The following is a 21,804-nucleotide window of genomic DNA, read 5'->3' as shown; positions in this document are numbered from 1 at the left end:
CTTAACTCAGCATACACAGTCTCAGACTCTGTAGATGGAGGTCTTCTGGAATCTTGTCTTGGAGGTCGGTGTCCCGAGAAGTCTAAGTCAACGTATGTCAAACCTTCGACTTTCTTTGATTGTGCATTTTCTGTCTTGGTGACTATACTTCTATGGCTTCTACATGCATCGTATCCCTCGGGTACGTGTCTGATTATATCCAGATTTTGATGCAACGATATACGTGGTGCCAAATTTATTCGTCTTCATCATTTCCTGACTGTGCGTCATTTTCGTTCCAAGGCGACATCTGATTTTGAACCCTAACATCTGTATGCTTCCCGTTATCAGGAAGATTGATGTCTGCTAACGTTTGGATCTTTCTAGCATCGAATTCATCTCCATTCTCTTTTGTAATCTTAGCTGAACTAAATTTATCTTCAGACAGCTTGGTTTTTTATTTGCTTTTTAGTGGTTTCACATACAAACTTTCGATGTTTTCTTGTGATTGACATTCAGTTAGAGGTGGTCCACCTCTCTTGTTTGTTGTTACTGCATTCACCACTGTTTCTGTCGTTGAAGCGCGGTTTTCACATCTCTGACGGTCATCACTGTTCAACGTTAACGTTGACATACGTAAATCTGTAAGGTTGTTGTCAGGGGTTACTTCTAGTTGATGACTAGCTTGTATTTCTCGTCGTGTTCTTATGAAACAAACAACCACCACGTGTAAAATCAGAAGGAGTAGTACGCAACAACTTAACGCTCCTGCAAGGATAGTAGTTTTATCATTACTGTTCTGTTCTTTATTTCTATACCTTGCAGTTACGATGGTCGTCCTCTGTTTGCCGTGCGTTCTTGTAGGGCGTTGGTCATGTTCACGGTCACAGGAAATCATAGTTGTACTAGGCAGCGACGGCGTAGATAATTCTACTTTATTGGTGATGTAGTCACCTCATGGATTGGTGTCATTTTATCGTTTGTATTTGTCCACGGTATTACAGTGGTTGTGGGACCGGCTATTACAACTGTGATGTCTAAAGACCCCGAGCCTATATCTATCGCGTTTGATGCCTCACATGTAAAACGGTAAAGTCCATTATCATTCATGACAAGATTTCCAATATACAAGTAAATTGGGATCTCTGTAGAAACGAAATTGATGTCTGCTAACGTTTCGATCTTTCTAGCATCCAATTCATCTCCATTCTCTTTTGTAATCTTAGCTGAACTAAATTTATCTTCAGACAGCTTGGTTTTTGATTTGCTTTTTAGTGGTTTCGCATACAGACTTTCGATGTCTTCTTGTGATTGACATTCAGTTACAGGTGGTCCACTTCTCTTGTTTGTTGCTACTGTATTCACTACTGTTTCTGTCATTGAAGCCTGGTTTTCAAATCTATGGCGGTCACCACTGTTCAATGTAACTTGACATACATACATCTGCAGGGTTGTTTTTGTCGTCGTGTTCTCATAAAACAAGGAACCATCACGAGTAAAATCAGACGTAGAAGTGCACAACAAACTAACACTCCCGCAAGGATAGTATATTTATCATTACTGTTCTGTCCTTTATTTCTGTACTTCGCAGTTACGATGGTCGTCGTCTGTCTGTGGTGTTTTCTTGAATGGCTTTGGTCATGTTCACGATCAGAGAAATTACAGTTGTACTTATATTTTAATTCATAAAACTACTCTAATATGTTTTTACACTTGAAAATACAATGTCAAACGACATTTACTAAATTCTTGTCAGTAAGTCAAAATAATTGCAAAACATTAAACTATGTTTAAAATATTAGTTACTGCACTTACAATAACAAACGTTTTACATACTCTTTAGCCTTTTTGCATAACGTTACAAACACGGATTTGGTCGATGATATTCCACATTGTCTTTTTCATGTAGGAAATCATAAAGTTGTCTTAAGCATTAACAATAAAACTAAATACCCACTTTAAGGTAACCAAGGCAATGCTAAAATAGGGCGAATGTGTATTTGATTGTTAACAGACACAATCAGAGATTATCAAAATGAAATAGTAGCTTTCCTTTCTCGATTATACCTCCATGCTTTAACACACAACAAATATTAACACTCATGTCCATACCAATACAGTAGATAGTTGTATAGATCATAGTTTTAATCATCTTGATTATAACATACAAAAATACATAGGTGTATCCTGGTCACTGGTGATACGAGTCTTTATCTGTATACTGAGATTTCCGGATTTCTCCGTTTTGACTCAGCACTTTTATACAGTCTCTGCATCCTATTACAACAACGAATAAGGTAAACTTCCAATACTCATAATCTGATGTCATAGTTTATAGAAGTGAATTAGTAACTGTTACTTTATGAAAATGAAGTCATCGTGATTATAACAATCGATTACAGCAGCATATTATCAGAACAATTTTAGGCGATGTTTAAGCATACACGTTCACCTCGAAAAGAAACAAACAACGTTGATGACGTGTATAGCAATGACATCAAATTTAAAAATCTCGGTACTTGACACAATCATGTAAAGGTTAAAAGTCTACTAAGCAGTGTATATATGCCGCTAAAGTGACAAGGTTATGCATTATTTTCCTTGTATATAATTATATTGTATGATATCAATTATTTTATGCACTTAATATCAAAGGTATAACCTTGTTCTGTCATCGATGGTATTTTAAGCTTACTTAACGGAAATAAATATCGAGCCTCTATTTCTGTAATGTGATACGAGACTGACATATAATTTTGTCGGTTTCAGTGGAAAATACAAAGTACTGCACTCAAAGATAACGGTCAGTCATAGTGATGTCATTATTGAGAGGAAAAGTAATTTAGTCAGTGCAAAGTGTACACATTATAACTGGAATAATCTATTCACTAATATTATATCTACAACATTATCAACACCGATATATGTCAACGTATGTTTCTGATTCCATGACAGAAACTCTTAGGTTAATTATATTTACTCAATTAATAGTTTATCTGGTATTCAATATCATGGACTTGGTTACTTTAGCATGTATATATGGTGATAAAGTGGAGACTAATTTCTGCTACGGATTTGTTTCTAAATCAAGTCATATATACAAATTGAGAATACTATTCCGAATAATCTTCGAAACTCATGAAATAACTCATTTGTTATTGAGGTTAGAATAAAGAATAACAGCACATGTTATTTTTATATATAATCTCCCTGTATTACGAATGAGTGCTACGTCATCGAGGAGGAATGATTCCCCTCATGTCGGCCGTATCCCTTCGGGCCGACAGGCGAGGAGGGATACAGATATAGGGGAATCATGATATTTATTTATTGCATACATAGACCCACTATTCCTTTCTATTATGATGACAATTTTTAACTAAAATATTCTCAAACTTACGCTGAAGCGCATTAATTCTATGAAGTGATGGGCTACAGTGTTCAGCTGTTATGTTCATTTGGTATTCAATGGCGACAGCTGCCGTCGCTACTACTACTAACGTATATGTCGAGATCAGTAAAATTACACCACAGACTTTCTGGTAGGGAACGCTTTGCCAACGATGGGATGATTGTCAAGAGCAGTGATTAATTCTTTGACAAAATATAGACACTTTCATCGGTAAAAATGAGACATATCGAGAGACTGACTAACGAACGGATGCCTACACCGGTTATCATTAAACTTATACATAGAACTCGGCTCAGAGTCATACAAACACATCAACACTGGCAAATTAAAATTACGAAAACATTGTGAAATTTTCAAAAACACTGTCAAAAGTCGTTCAAAAATTCTATCAATAGTTGAATTTAACGGACAACGATTTCACTGCGTTGCGAAATCTTCACAACTGGAAGTTTTTACGATGTTGATCATGTTATCATGTCTACGTACATCAATGGCTGTACGAAAGGCGATAGATGTGTCCAAAAGAGGTGTATTTGTTCACTGTTTACACTAATGATGGTGGTCGATGTTCGGCAATCCATGAATATAAAGGAAACCATATTTTCAAACAATGAGAACATCGTAACTGTACCGGTTCATGATGTTTACAAATAATTCAAAGTAGTTCCGACCATATTACTATAGCGTGACGTCAAAGTATAGTAATATGAAATGTATGGATTTCATATTACTATACTTTGATGTCACACCCTGATAATATAAAGGTCTATGTATATAATAAGGAGAATAATCAGAGTCTTACAATCTTAACTCAGTATCCACAGTCTCAGACTCTGTCAATGATGGTTTCTTGGATTCTCGTCTCTGTGGTCGTTGCCCAGTGAACTCTAATTCGGCGTAGGTCAAACCTTCAACATTCTTTGATTGTGGATTTTATCCTTTAGGGACAGTTTTTATTCTCTCTTAGTTTCATTCTGTATCTCTTCCAAATATACTCTCTTCTTCTGGCAGGTGCCTGATTATATCCAGATTTTCGTATATAGGTTTTACATGTGGTGGAGACAAGATAATTGCGTCGTCATCCTCTCCTCCTTGTACGTCATTTTTTATTCTGAATCCTTGATCATTCGAGGACGACGTTTTGTTCTGAGTATTAACATTTGCATGCATCCAATTATCCGAAGGATTGATGTCTGCTGCCGTTTCCAACTTTCTTGCACCGAATTCATCTCCATTTTCTATTGTGATCTTAGTGGAACTCGAGCGAGCTTTAGGTAGTTTTTTTTTTGGATTTGTGTTTTACTGATTTTGCATACAGACTCTCGATGTCTTCTTCATGTGATTGAAATTCAGTAACAACTTCACCTTTTGACTTTGTTTTCACTGCGTTCATCTCTATATCTGAAGGTTGCTTTTCAAATCTATGACCGTCATCATTATTAAACGTTGACATACTTAAATCTGTTAGATTATGTTCAGACTCGATTTCCCGTTGTGGACTGTTTTGTTTCTGTCGTCGTCCTGCTTTTATAAAGCAAGCAACCATCACTAGTAAAATCAGAAATAGTAGTACACAACAAACTAACGCTACTGCAAGGATAGGGGTGTTATAATTACTGTTATCTTCTGTATTTCGATGCCTTACGGTTAAAACTGTTATAATCTGCTCTACATTCGATGTTGATTGAACAGCTTTGCTCATCGAGTATGTTCGGTGTATTTGTGAAGTGTAGAGTTGTTCACGATTAGTGGCAGTTGCATTTAATGTAGCCAAATTTGTTGTACTAGGTACCGATGTTGACGATGGCGTAGATAACTTTGCCTTATCAGTGATCGTCTTGGACACAGTAAGAATCGTTGTTTTCTGCTTTTGGTCAATAGTTGTTGATGTTATCATGGCAGTTGTAGTGTCTAATATCCCTATTGTTATATACATTGATCCAGAACCTTTCCCAACGCTATTCCAGGCATCGCAAGTAAAGTAATAACGTCCGTTGTCAGTTATGTCAAAATTATTAATGTATATGTCAGTTGGATTTTCGTAGAAATAGAATTTTTCACTGCCTCGAATTTCATGTCCATTAATTTTCCATACATATCTGTTGTAAGCAAGTGGATTCGCTTGAACCTGACAACGAAGTTGTATCCCATCAGACTGTGATGTAATATCAGTTTTATTATCTCTTGTTGCAATTGTTACCTTTGGTTTATACTGGACTTCAAATGGTCCAATTGTACATTGTTTGGTTGATGTAAACGTTGGATGTGCAGCTTCACATGTAAAAGAGGTATACCGGTCTTCTATCGAGGGAGACCATAAAAATGACTCATCGACCATGTTTAGTCCGAATAGTTTCGAATATGAATAGATGATGGAGTGTGAAGTTGTAGTTTCAAGTGGGAAATTATCGCCTTTACGTAATTTGACATCGATTTGTGGATATGCATTGGCATCAACGCGGCAGCCCAATTTTATGGTCTCTTCTTCTTCTGCTAATACTACTACGGCTTGGTTCCAATACAGGGGTGTGAAATCAGAATCACGCATGCGGCAAGTAACAGACTCTAGGTATGGAGCAATGTTAATTGTTACAGTTACTTTCCTTGAACTTGAAACAATGTAATTATTGGCTTTGTATATCAATACACACTGGTATTCACCCTGGTCATTGTGAGCTGTGGTCTTACTGATTGGATCTATCTTCAGATCATACTTAGCGTCATTTTGGCTATGTAATATTGCATACCTTTCATCCGTGTATTCTTGAGTATATTTATTTATACCACCATTAGTACTGATCACAACATTGTTCTTCTTCCATGATACCTTGTAGTAAGAATGTTGGTAGTTGATTCTACATCGTAGGTTTACACTTCCAATACTTCCCTGTTGTAAGTTTAAGGTAACATCTTCAGGACCGTCCCGAATATATGGTCTCCGTGCAACTGCACTCTCATATATGGACAGCAGGATTACAAGGACACCATTCGAGAAAAGCATTGTTTTTTCAAATTTGTTACTTCTGCGATCTACTATTACAGTCTGTCACACACAATACAAGTGACCAGTTGACTTGAATCGAAATGTTTAACAGCATCGTCACCTTTGCCGTCCATCGGGAAATCTCACTTCAATGATGATCAATCGGATGTGCACTATAGCAGTATCTGCTGTAGCATCGCTCTTTACTCTCAATAAGATCCCAGGGGACTCCGAGACAAAGGGTGTGCTGATCATGAAATCAAACTATTGAATAAATGACGAAATACAACACTTTTACTGAACATTAACAAGAATGACAGGATATACGCTTTCTTTTTATAATACACGTCAAAAGTGTGTTGAACTTCCGTGCATATATACTTTATTGGTTCAAATTTCATATGGAATAGCATGCCTCGTGTTGTTTTACAGAGCAGGCTAGACTGTATTTCCAGCATATGTAAGGTAGTGTGTTATCATCACAAAAGACGGCATTTTGAAAAGGCACAGGGGGAGGGGAGCAGACAGAATGAGAGAGAAACTCTGGAGTCACATACTCTTACAGTCATTACTATTTTATAGATATAAAGAATCCTGTTGGCAACATTCGCCAAAATGTTTTAAAATATCCCTATTGAAAATAACAAGTGGTAAGAAAAACATGATTCAAAGATCTGACAGAGTATGACATGAAGTCACATTAGGTTTGCACGAATTGTACTAATAAAATTGTGATTTAAAATTAAATATTGGATGGCTAGTTTATGTATCTCTAAGGGCTTCGATTTTTAAAGTTAGCGATTTTGAGTATAAATATTTGTTACTAATATTTGAAAAAATATGGTGTATCTTTAATTAATGAGTGAATGTCGTCTTCGACAAATTGATTTTCGAATGCGAGAAATCAAATCGGAATATCACTTGAATTGGCCACTTGATGTCACGGATTGTTTATTATCATTTTCCCTGTCTCCGTATCTATAATTATATATGTGTCATTGAATTTATCTTATCAGTATTAGTCTTCTTTGATAGCTTTGATCTTCGAGTGGATCAATGGAAAGAAGGGTTTCACATTTCTGTTACCCTAATAAAGATATTTTGATTATCACAAGTGTAAATATCTGTGGTTAAATTACAAGGGTTAAAGTATTTACTCCTCTTCACTATGTAACTTAAAAAAAACAGTTAAGCATACTGTATCTTGCTGTTTGTGTACCTACTATAAAAACACGATTCTTTTCAGATATCACGTATACAATATACCAAATGAATTCAATGTATAGAAAAGGCACTGCTAAACAACTAAAGGTTACAACATGTTGTGCGCCATCAGCGTTTAGAATAATATATCAAATAAAAAATTGATTACCAATGACGTTAAGGATGGACCTAGGCCAAAATTAATGAAATCAAAAATCAAAAACTAATAAAGATAAAATTAGGTTTCAAAATAAAAAAACCCCAACAGTTTATGTTTCTGTCATTACATGGAACCTATGTACTGAATGTAAAAGATGGTCCGATATAACTAGGTAATCATGATCAGCTTGTGTTCAGTTTTTAATGCCTAGTCAACTGTAAACGATAAGTCTATCTCGCTGTCAGTTGATTTCACAATTTTCCGACCATTACTGATACATCTCCATAGTTACAATGACGTCATAATGGCGACACTATCCTCAGACCGATCGCGAATTGGTATGCCGTGTTGTGTTTCGTTATATGTAGAGAGGGAGAGAGCGAGGAAAATTTACTGAAGTAAAACTATATCTGGAAAACGTTATTTCTAGAGACAATCTGTTTAATATTTAATTACATAATTGGTATAAATGTTCGTGATGGCGTCATTATATCAGAAGCTATTGGCTCAAATGAATTCTGGCACAGACTATTGATAAAGCTCTTGTATAATGGTTAACACACTGTTTATACTGATTATCATTTTGTGAAATATGTAATTAAGATTTTCGTATTTGAAAAGTTTTAATTCTAATTGTTTTCGAACAGTGTATTTGCTACATGAATGACGCACCATGTGATAAGTTCTTGAGGTCAATTCTCCATGTATAATTTAGAATAGGGATTAAACAATTTCCTCGCTTCATGAGTCAGACGAGCGTTTGCATATCAGTGTACATATCAATATAAATATTGATGACAGATTATACTTAACACTCAGAAACATTGAGTAAATGTATAAATACATGGTTTACAAGTAGGTGTATAAGCACCAAGGGTAAACTCCAAAAATAGTCAACTAGAGCCAGTTAGGCCGTTATATAGTTTGATTTTCATTTTGTAGAGAAGTATTCTCACTGGTACCTTGACGAGCTACTCCTATATGAGAACATAGTATAGTACTAGCAACGAACAGTAAACAATCGTGTCATTTAATCTGTTGTTTTTTGAGAGAGCAACACGTAATGTTTACATTATACTTTCGAGTGTACCATTTCTTATCAATCCATCGCAATGCAATGGCTCGCCTTTTAAAAATTGCCAGTGTCTCAACTGTTTGTGCAACCCTTGGCTGTTTAGTCATAGTATTGAACTTGCCTTCTCGTCACAATGTTGTGCTGTACAGTCCGGCCAAAATGTCCTGGAATAATGCTATGAACATTACAGAGACATGTAAGTACCTCTTGAATAGTTACTGTACTTAAAGTCATATTTGTTGGTTGTTGCATTGGTTTACACCCCCGAAAGAAAGTACAAAGTGATATCAACCAAACAGTTTATTGATTTGACTGCAGTGGAATATTTTTTGTGAACGCCACCGTCATGTTTAATTCTATAAATGTAGTCTAAATATTTATAATGCTTAACTAGTGCAGAAATCGTGAGATCGAATGGTTGCATTTCCATTAAGTTTTACACCATTTGAGGTATGTTATATTTGGACATATCATTCACACATAGTCAGCGTCGATATATCTGCACTCACTTCTTGTACAGAGAATACAATTATATAATAACATTTCTGGTAAGACAGATCTCGATAATACTTACCGACCCACCCACTTACCTAAGTACCTGCCTACCAACCTGCCCGACCTACACACAGACCGGCATAGTCATGTGTACCTACCTACCTCCTTCCCTCCCGCCTTGCAGATAGACAGACAGACAGACAGACAGACAGGCAGCTTTAGACAGGCAGGCAAGCATACATACATACATACATACATACATACATACATACATACATACATACATACATACATACAATTACCATGAGTAAATAAATTAAGATAGTAAATTGAATATTATCTTAATAATAGTAAGACAATAGTAAGTGTATGACCTCGTATGATTAACCAGATTCTCGTATACATTTATTTTGATGAAATTCATTATTCATGATACTATCTCTTGCGATTTGTCTGCATAGCTACAGTTAGGAAATGTACACAATTTACGGTTAAACAAATGTTGTAGCTCCTCTTACCCTCTCTTCTGGAAAAATGTTAAGCCCCGCCAAATGAAACTCGAGCATTTTTTTAGCCACCCCTTCTGTCACCTACACTAAAGTGGAGATATAAAATTATGTGGTATAATATGATACATTAAAATAACAGTGATAGCCAACATCAATAATACTCTGAATGAGATTACTTCCCACAGGATGTCGATTTCACACGCATACAGAGATGTCTCTAATTAGCTCTAACCTATACTGGGAGGTACTTAGCCAGACACCGTCCATCTTGTTTTAGGAGAAAGACAATTATCCTTGATTGCTACTGATTGGAGAGACAACTCCAAAGGTGAAAAAAATGAAAATAAGACAGTGTAGGAGGCATACAATATCAAACCATAGACATACTTTTTTGTCTTACAATAGTTGAATATGGTAATAAAATACCGGAATTGAAACAATTATGCTATACATTACATATTATCTGGAAGTATAGTTTGATGTGGCAAAGCTGAAAGATATTTTGCGGATGTGCACTTGGTAATGACTTCTCCTGAAGTTTAATTTGGTTCCAAAAAATCACGAATAAAGAGCAAAACATTTGAAGACTTTCAGACTTTGTTTTTCAGGGCCACCAAATATTCTAACAAGAGGTCTGCCGTTTTATCAGTAAATGTTTTAATATAAGAAACAAGATGTAAATGAGGTCGAATGCATCTTCGGAGTCACTACATGCAACAGGCGACCTCACGTTGAACGACTTTTTCTGGGTTTTTTTGAGTTTCACTCTCTGACATTATTGCGACTTGCTATCTTCAAATGAAGGAGACTTTCAAGACTACTGTTACCCACGGAAAATGCACATTGCATGTGAACTTCGTTTGTTCTTTCCCGCACAAAGAATTTTTAAAAGTTAAAATTTTCAACTGGACACATTTTTTTATTCAATGTTAAGCCAGCGTACAATAGAGATATAAGATACATATTAGCGAGGAGTTTGTGTAGTCACTTTTGACTTTTAGTGAACCACCAATTTAAATCGCGCATGCTAGGAATCATCACGTAAATAACGATTTTAATAACTGTTACGTCGCTATGTATTCAAAAAGTCGCATTTTTCTTGCTTTTTCCACCAAAAATCTCAGGGGGGGGGGGGGGGGGCAGCTGCCCCCCCCCCTCGCAGGCTACGGTACTGAGACATACATGTAATACGTACGCATTTTTATTTTCTGTCCCTTTTTCCAAGCTTATTCAATTATATTCTCGCTAATATTACTCCAACAGTTCTTTATGGAAAGTGTCTCATCACCGTAAATACAGTGCTGTTCCGAAGGTGTTCACCGTTCAAATGGCAGACGGGCCGGACTAAGCGTGTGTGTATCCACATAGTCAACCAATCAAATTACTCGGTTCGACCCACATTCTCGTTTCCTTTCATTCATTAGCTGTTCTAAACTAAATATGCATACCAAATGTGTACATCCGAATTATTATTATTATTTTTATTATTTTATTTATACTTGGTTTAAAAAGTAGCACAGGCGTGCCAATACATCCGAGATGTAAAATATGAATAAAAACTACAGTAAAACCGTCAGGAAGATAAAATATACATCACAAGAATAAATTATATACCAAACAAAACAAACCAACAACAAAGACTCAAAAGACACAGTCAACACTAAAATCTAGAGCTGATAAATAAAATGATGGAAATCACATTGCGAAAGAGTATTAAGTCGTCCAACAACACTAAATTACAAGTAAAACATGGGTTGAGAGACATTGCCTTGCTTTAAATTGATGGTTGAGAGACATTGCCTTGCTTTGATATGAAAGTAGAATACACCAAGAGGGTCAAACCATTCAACCTAAAAAGTCTGATATGAACCTCTGTCACCAGATTTGTTCTTTGTCTCATTGCGCTTTCAATCCAATAAAGCCAATGAACAATCAATGCAGTTTTTTGTTTCTTTTTGGATCGTGTTTTTCTCTGTCGATTTGTATGTTAGATATCAGTGTTGGCCATGATATCAATCTCTATCCAAATGAGTGTGTAGTGCAGCGGAGCACGAGGTTGGTGCAATATCTGCGCTATAGCCCATTATCCGCACTGTAGCTCATTAAGCAGCTTACAACACGTGCACGTTCGCACTAATCACATATTATTGAATTTGTTTGGTTAAAGTTAGCTGAATAACAACATCAAAAAGCTGAATCCCCACACTACTGAAAGTATTGGAAAGATTATGGTTTTTGAATGGCCAGAGCAAGCACACCTGTATGTGGGCACAAATTGGCCAATCGGATTTGATCTGCAAATCATTGTAAAACTATGCAACAGGCCAGTGATTAGTCAATTTATTTCAACCATATGGCACTTATATAACACTTGTTGCGATCAGATTTGTAATTCCGGGATGTGATTTTGATGTGAGAGGACAGTAATGCCGTGGGTATTATATACGTTGTGGGGCGATTGTAGATAGTAATCTAGTTTGTCTTCTCCATGATGTTGAGAACAGACTGTTCAGTACAATTTAATTCTCGTGTCCTCTAAATATTTACATCAACTACATTTTTTTTTCTTTTGTCGACAAAACTTGAATCCAGCTCTGTGCTTCTTAAAATCGTACGTGATTGTACTGACCACTAGGTTATCACTATCGCCCCTTTGTAAGTTTGATAACGTCTTTAATAAATGGATATTCAACGTCATTTCACGAACCATCAATTTAGTTCTGGTATATATGTCGAGTGTGGTATGTTTTTCAAAATCTGCACCGCACTCGCATTTTATCAGATGAAATGTTCTCTTACTTTATCACCTTCTCGAATTATCAAAACCTACGAGAATTGCCAGTAAGATGGAAACATTGTTTACCAATGTTCTGGCACTGTTGTTTGGGTGTAAAACAACACTGTATGATCGTCAAATCGATTCATACTTTACTCTAACTGTGATGTTACAGTTCTATTTTCGACCTGTAAAAAGACCTCCAATTTGATCAGCATAAATTCTTTGTGGCTCACATTTAAGCAAGGCGCAGGTATTGGAATCTATTTTTGAAGTGCAATTTGTGACATTTGAGACTAGTTACAATACTTGTTGCATTGGGTTTTCTTTTGAGCTTTTCATTGTTTGTGGGTTTGCACTAAAGTTATCTTTGATTGAGAACCCCGGAAGAATGAAAAGCATAAAAAAATACAAAGTAAAAACTTGTTGCATGAGAATAATGACTTAGAAAACTAACACAAGTTATTTAGTCTGTGCTTTAATTAAAATTTGATTAAATGTTTAATACAAAAACATGCATAACTTTACTAGAATACAACATTGTCTTAATATTGTATTGTACCAGTGCAGTATCTGGATATACTATCGTACCAGTGCAATATCGTGATATTGCACCGAACCAGTGTAGTATTAGACAATGTGGATACAATCGTGTAAATAATATACTCGTGAAACAAGTATATTAGTATACTTCCATACCACATAATGAAGGTTCAGCTGCAATCGAACACTATCTTAATTTAAGACCTGTACTTGACCCTCCTACCAACGTATTTCTGAGATTGGCTGAACTTGTCCTTACGTGTAATTATTTAAACAATAATGTACGCCCTCCCAGGCCATAATGGACGAAAGCAAACTTTGAACGACATAATGGGCGAGGTGACAACCGAGCCCATTATGGACTGCAAAGTTTGCATGAGTCCATTATTCACTGGGAGGGCATACATTATTGTTATTATTTTATAGTTTTGCCAATTCCAGTGAATTTGTAGACCGAGAAACTCAAAACAACGTATAATATACACAGCGCTGAACATCGTCTGCCATGTTTGGCCCGGAAGCTGAATACTAATCATAGCGACATACGTACATACACGTACACACACATATACACTTCAATGAACTGCTGTGAACAAATTTGTTTCATGAATGCGTTGTATTTTTAAACAGTAGAAATGACAATCATAAGTAACAACATACATTTAAAAAAATTTTTGGAAAAAATTGCCTTACGGACATAAGCTTGTATTGTTATGCTCGTTCCGGGGCCGCGATGCCCAATAACGGAGTACATTATCAGTAATAATGTACAGCGATGACGTCACAAAATTCACTGGAATCGCTAATGCTATAATATAATTTACCTTTAATGATAGGTATGGTGTGCAGAAACACGGCGTTGCTATGGGAAGTTGTCTTGGTCCTAGTTATGCTTGTCTATTTATGTCTTATCAGGAACACCTTATTTTCAGTTCGTATCAAGGGATCTTAATACCTGATCTATATAAACGATTTAATGATGATGGCGCTTGTGCAGCTTCACTCAAACTTGAGGAACCTATGCAAACTACATGTGTAACTTTAATCCTGCTATTCAGTATACTATGATATTTCTGAACTAACTAACTAACTAACTAACTAACTAACTATCAATTTCTTTGACATCTCCCTTAGGATTGATGGTGATGATATAGCTACATCTATTTATACTAAATTAAACCTACATATTCATATTTGCAGTATGGTTCATCACATCCTACTAAGTGTAAAGATTCCATTCCCTATTCACAATTACTTCGTTTACGTCGTATTTGTAGTAGTGATTTGGATTTCAGAGAAAGGTCTGCTGAATTTTGCACGTACTTCCATCAATGTGGTTATCCAGTGTCGGTTACCAATGCGGCTTTACTTAAAGTGTCATCTTTGTCTAGGGAAGCTTGTGTCAAATCACATGATCAGAAGAGTAATAACGATCGTCTCATATTGGCTCAAACATACCATCCCTTTTCCACTAGAGTTAAGAACATTATATACAAGCATTTTATTATCTTACGTTCTAATAGGGTTAACAATTCATTATTTCCTGAAGCACCTTTAACAGCTTGACGTCGTGATACTAATCTTAGAGATATGGTGGTGTTTTTGGCCCTAAGAACAGTGTGGCTGTTACGAGTAGATTTGTTTGTATTAGTACTAACGTAGTGTATTACATTACGTGCCAGAAATGTGTTTTTCATTTAGGTTCAACTGTACTTCGTCTTGGTGATCGTTTCTTGGAACATCTCCGTCTGGCCAGACAAAAGAATCGTAACTATCCCGTATCTATGCATTTTATTACCAACGATCATAGTGTATCAGATATGTCTATTACAGGAATTTGTAAGGTTACTGGAGATGAGAACCATTTGAGGTTGAAGGAAGAGGAAATCATTCTCGGAATGCTGGAACCTCTTGGAATTAATAGATTATTCACGTCATTTCCTGTCTAATCACGCTTATTTTATATTGCAGGCGTGTTCTATTTGTTCTTTTTGGTGTGTGCGAATTTTAAAACTTTTCACACGTATAATCGTTAATCACGCGAGGTTGTCGTTCTATTCCAAAACATTCAGATATAATCAGGTGTTTACCTAAGTCTTGCCTTTGAATTCCTTGAAAAAGAATGTTTATTCGAAACGTCGGATTACATCTATTTATTCGTACTGTCTCACAAGTTTCTTATACATTTCTTTCTACATACACACATACTACATACATACATACATACATACATACATACATACATACATACATACATACATACACACACACACACACATACATACATACATACATACATACATACATACATACATACATACATACATACATACATACATACATACAGGTATCGTTGCAATGAAGTAGTATTATTTTGAACATGAACGTTATCTTAACTTTCAGTAAACTGCTCTGTAAGGTTTCCCAACTGGAGCAGTAAGACCCGACCCCTCGTAGCCTTAGTGAGTTTTCCTGGATCAGGGAATACCTGGACTAGACATCTATTGGAAATTGCTTCAGGAATTTACACTGGATCTATTGGCAATGATCGTGGTCTCTTTCGTGGAGGTGCGTAGAAACTGTTTGTCGTAAGAAGTTCCTCTACCTTTCGTTACTATAAGAAAATGCAATGTTTGTTCACGTCAATAGGTTTTCCTAAATTACGTAAATGAGTACTAACTTAAAGTCAAAATATCCACCACTGTATTGACAAGTTCAATAAACAGTATACACACTGTCGAATGTGGCGCCCTCGTATCATAAATTATGATATATATACACACGTTTGACTTCTCATGACTGTTATATTTTCTTGTTTACATTCTGCGAAACGTATCATTCATAACTGAAAACTTCTCAGTCCAGTTTGAATGTGCTTTGGACAGTGTAAGAACTTGATACTTGTTATGTTTATAACTACTACGTAACAAACTGAATATTAAAAGGGAACAAGTGTGTAAGGCTAATTTTATCTTTAGCTTCTTTCCTTTGCCTACAATAATGACACCGGAAAATTAATTTTAACCAACCCTTGGCAGAGGTTAAGATATCACAAATAACAAATTGGCGCAGAAGAGGCCTGATGTACACTAGGGTGATGCATTGTCGGAAAATATAGAATGAGCCCTGTCTCCACTTAGTTCTCTTTAAAATAAAAGAGATTCATAGCACTAACTGTTGTCTGTTAACTCTGTCATTAATCCCATACATATTGTCCCATAACAATAGGTTTTCGTGGACAACTTGAAGATTATCGCAAAGGCAACACCCTCATCGTCAAAACGCATAATTGTGATAACAAACATGAGTTTTCATCTGCTATTTTGCTTATTCGAAATCCGTACAATGCTCTAATAGCTGAATACAGAAGACGACATGGTGGTCAGGTATCTCGATTTCCACTACAAAATATTACAGGAAAATGTAAGTATAAATTGTCTTAACAACTTTGATATGAACAGCAATGTGTAGAATGTCAACTGATTAGATGTTGAATGAGAAATATGGTATATATCAAATATAGCTTGAATGGTTTGAAATTCTTGAAATGAGTAAATAGAAATAAACAATCTGATAAAAACAAATAATAAACCATAATATAGCCTTGGATAGAAGTTCACAAGGAATAGACCAACAAAAGTTTTGTACGTTAACATAATATGATATTATATGTTTAAGAATGACGTTTTGTTAAACTCTACTTTTTGTTGTGTCTTTCAAATATTATTCTACTTCATGACGTCATGAGTTGATTAGCGGAGCTAGGTATAAAGTGCACGAAAGAGCATATAACTACCGAAGGATTCATTGTGCTATATATACCTACTTACATTATAACAACCAAACAGTGTAGAGATAACATTTACCAAACAACTAAATGAAAGCACCATGTAGTAATATGCCATCAAACCGATCAAACGGTGGTAGGTACGTGCACGCTCTCATCTATGTTGTATAATTGGTAACCAGTAGGATTGAGGTTGCAATGTGAATGCTTTAATCCTATGCGCTTATTAAGGCTGCAATGGATTCTATGCTGTTCATGGAGTTGGGCGTTGTTTCATGTCTGTTGATTTGCTGACGTGATTAAAAACATAAATACATCATCATTCACGCCTACCTACTTTAACCAACATATTGCAACATCATATCTCAACTTGTAAGAATATGGTTTATGTTGTCACTATGCATGCAATAATTCTAACACTGTACATAGATTTATAACATGTCTCATACTGAAACATAAGAACTATCTATAGAAGCATTGGTAGATTCAGATTTTAGACAGTGGTGTCAATTTTAATAAGCCTAAGGTATAACAGGATACTATTTTTTTTCAGATTGGGAAGAGTTTGTCGCAAAACACAGTTCATACTGGCAAGGATTACACAAATGTTGGTTGACTGAAAAAAGACGTCTTTTAGTTGTTTACTATGAGGACCTGAAGAAGGATACCATATCAAATATCGACCGTATGATGTCATTTCTCAACCTTACGTTTACAGCAGAAAGGCGGCGATGTGTTGAAGAGAACAAAGAAGGTAATTTCCATCGAAAACCAACCAAGAATCGTAAAGGGTCAAGGTTTGATCCCTACACAAATAGTTTACATAAATTGATCAATGGGTACATTACGTACATAGATCGTATCCTGAAAGAAGGCGGTCATAGCCCTATACACCCTGCATCCAAACTGTTATAAGATATGTCCATTATGTGGCATGTATACACCATAGAATGTTTGAGATAAAATGTCACCAGTATAGGCCATTACTATGATTTCAGTTTCATATCTCGTATATTGGGTTTGCTTCTACTAAAGGGTCCAACATGAATAGACTGTTTTCTCGGGAGTGTTGTTCCAAATGCTTTTTCATGTGTGAGATATGCCAATAAGGTAGTAATAAATGTAGACAAGGGAAACAAACAATCTGAGGTAATAGGAATATATCGGGAATATGTTTAAATCAAATATGAGAGATAATGATAAACACTCCAGTCTTCCCAAACCTCGTGTAAACATGATTAACATGTTAACATACGGTATGCAAAATACACAGAGCTTTACATTTCGATAGAAGTGTGATTGATATCTGCTATAACAATAGAGTACCGTAGCCTGCGGGGGGGGGGGGGGCAGCTGCCCCCTGAGATCTTGGAAAAAAAGCAAGAAAAAAAGCGACTTTCTGAATACATAGCGATGTTACTAAAATCGTTATTTACGTGATGATTCATAGCATGCGCGATTTAAATTGATGGTTTACTAAAGTCAAAAGTGACTGTACACTGACTCGCTATTATGTATTTTATATCTCTATTGTACCCTGGCTTAACTTTGAATAAATAAATGTGTCCAGTTAAAATTGTAACTTTTAAAAAATTCTTTGTGCGGGAAAGTACAACAGAAGTTCACATGCACTGTGCATTTTCCGCGAGTAACAGTAGTCTTGAAAGTCTCCTTCATTTGAAGATATCAAGTCGCAATAATGTCAGAGAGTGAAACTTAAAAAAAAAGACGGAAAAAGTCGTTCAAGCTGAGGTCACCTGTTGCATGCAGTGACTCCGAAGATGCACTCGACCTCATTTACATCTTGTTCCTTACATTAAAACATTTACTGATAAAAACGGCTGACCTCTTTTTGGAATATTTGGTGGCCCTGAAAAACTATTAAACTAGGTACGCAATTTAAGATCCGTTCTTTAAAGATCCACTTTCAATAATTGTGTTCGGCGTTGCCTTTGGTTAAAATGTTGTTTGATATAATTATATCGTTGCACTGACACTAGCGTTATTACGCAATTCATTTTGAAGCGACAACTTGCTATGGAAAGAATGACCCTGAATTTGTAAACAGAGCTGTACCTTCGACATCAAAATCCAAACTTCAGTTATTTCCATTATAACGATAATGGCAAGTAGAATTCACTGATTTCACCTTGGGTTCCAACAGAAAGGAAGGCCATAAAAGTGTTGGGAGTAGGGTAAAGAAAATGATTATTTTGTAGTGTTACTTATTTGAGAAAGCACCATCCAATTTTCTTTTATTTAAAAGTTTGGGTTTTTATACTTTGAATGTGATATCTTTACGGCAACTACTTTGAAAGATGTGACATTAGGTTTAGGAAAAATGAAAAAGCTGTTCAACCTACCCATATATTTTTTTGGTGATGGGCAATATATCCTCATGCGGGCGTCGCATTTGTTTCAAAATTAAGGATATTACTTTATATTTTCTGAATAATAGTACATGTAACAATATACATTTGAGTCTATTCCAAATTATATAATATCTTATACAGTGGTTTACATGGCTCTGCTGATGCATACAAGCATGAATTGAGATTAAATTAAGCTGTTGCATATCAAATGTGCACTAAAAAGAATTGAGCAAAAGTTTACGACCATGGGAGTGGGCTGAACAGTCATAGGGCCGCAAAGTCTGAAAGTCTTGAAATGTTTTGCTCTTTATTCGTGATTTTTTGGAACCAAATTAAACTTCAGGAGAAGTCATTTGCCAAGTACACATTCGTAAAATATCTTTCAGCTTTGCCACAACAAAATACACTTCCAGATAATATGTAATGTATAGCATAATTGTTTCAATTCTGGTATTTTATTACCATATTCAAGTATTGTAAGACTAATTATGTCTATGGTTTGCTATTTTATGCCTCTAAATGGCCTCCAACACTGTCTTATTTTCAATTTTTGTCACCTTTCGAGTTGTCCCTCCAATCAGTAGCAATCAAGGTGATAATTGTCTTTCTCCCAAAACAAGATGGATGGTGTCTGGCTAAGTACCTCCCTGTATAGGTTAGAGCTAATTAGAGACATCTCCGTATGCGTGTGAAATCCACATCCTGTGGAAAGTAATCTCATTCAGAGTATTATTGTTGTTGGCTATCACTGTTATTTAAATGTATCATACATTTGTATTGTACCACATAATTTTATATTTCCACTTTAGTGTAGGTGACAGAAGGGGTGGCTAAAATAATGCTTGAGTTTCATTTGGCGGTGCTTAACATTTTTTTCAGAAGAGAGGGTGAGAGGAGCTACAGCATTTGTTTAACCATAAATTGTGTACATTTCCTAACTGTAGCTATGGAGACAAATTGCAAGAGATAGTATCAAGATGACTGAATAAGTTCTATCTAAACTCGACCTGAAATATTTTGCTGTCATTATATATGGTTTGCTTTATCCTTGTCAAGCATTGTGAAAAAATGAAATTCTACATACCTACCCAATATGATGGGTTAGGTTGTCCGTTGACCAGCTTTTTTATTTTTTCTAGCCTTACATATGGGCCGTCGCAGGCAGAAAGGGCCCTTATGTCGAAAATTTTCGATTTTGACTTTTTTGCATTTTTAGATAGTTTATATGGCTAATTTTCAGTGTATGAGAGGATTCTGCTGAAAACGGCCTAAAACTACCATTTTGGCCCATCCAAAGATGTGACCTCTGACCTTTGTATTTTGACAAAAGCTTTTGCTATTGCCTTGTGTAAGCACACTGTATAGTGAATGTATAGGAGTGTCAACTGATGATGTTACAAGTTGGAATCATTCTTATGGATAATTTTATTTACAATGAGAAGTATGTGGGCTGATAATTATTGTTTTTGTTTTTGGATCATTCCATTATTTTATGGGGGGGATTCACTAGCACACATAGGAATACCAAACAATTAGTTTATTGAATAATTACTAAAGAAAACTGCAAAAAGTATACACTTGAAAAAATATATTAAATCACAACACTCATGTCTCCATGGCAATTAAATTGTTGCCATGGCAACCATATACACCGCACCTGAGTTCAAACATGTAAAGGAAACCTTATTAATACATTCTAAACATTACTTTCGTGTGTACATGTACATTGTATCATAAGTTTTTAAAAAAATTCATATGTACAAGGAATCTTAAATTTCATAAACTGTCTCAAACAAAATAAATCTACAATTGAAATGTGAAATTCATCTTATGGCTATATATTTGTGTATTACAGTCAACATATGAGAATAGGTGGAGGGCGAAAGGTTAAATGATGATGACAATAAAAGTAACCCTGTCATATAAATATTGAACATCAAAATTAGATATCCTACTAATATCATTCCTCACTTTTCAATTGTAAATGAACTAAATGGCTATATGGATTGAAAGTGACAATATATATTGAATGTTTATAAATGCTATGATTGTAATACAGAGTATACTTCCGAACATGAGAACCACATGTACCTTATACTATGATGACCTGATATAACAATATATGTGAATGTCTTGCATTGGACCATCTGTCTACAAATTATATCAAATGTGATCTTTTGATTGAAAGTAGTTTTTTTTAATGAAATGTGACACTTTGAGAACATACCTTATGCAAATTGTAGTGTAAGAAAGACATACTGACATAATTTTCTTGTCCCTTGCTTCCAATACTGTACTGATAAATCATATGGTACTCAAGTTATACTTCCTTTTGACACTGTTTTTGACTATAACATTTTACTCCTCGGGGCAGAATACTTGTCTGTATGGCTCTCTTTCATATGGAACTATTTGCTTTAGCAACTCTCTCAATCTAGCTAGACTCAGTCCACCTGCTGCCGTCACTTCAGGTTTACAATCTGGAGATGGTGGCCATGTAATGCCTCTCC

General features: G+C 35.6%; 1 protein-coding gene across 1 annotated transcript; it reads left to right on the top strand.

The window, feature by feature from the left end:
* Positions 1 to 8,971: 8,971 nt before the first annotated feature.
* On the top strand, positions 8,972 to 17,837 carry LOC144432703 (sialate:O-sulfotransferase 2-like). Its single transcript, XM_078120969.1, has 4 exons — positions 8,972 to 9,008; positions 15,539 to 15,703; positions 16,364 to 16,558; positions 17,476 to 17,837. Exons 1-4 carry the CDS (start codon positions 8,972 to 8,974, stop codon positions 17,835 to 17,837), a joined length of 759 nt encoding a protein of 252 aa, XP_077977095.1.
* The last annotated feature ends 3,967 nt before the right edge of the window (positions 17,838 to 21,804 follow it).

This window comes from Glandiceps talaboti, chromosome 3, assembly GCF_964340395.1.
Source record: "Glandiceps talaboti chromosome 3, keGlaTala1.1, whole genome shotgun sequence".
NCBI classification, from domain to species: Eukaryota; Metazoa; Hemichordata; class Enteropneusta; family Spengelidae; genus Glandiceps; species Glandiceps talaboti.
This window is presented reverse-complemented; position numbering and strand designations above follow the sequence as displayed.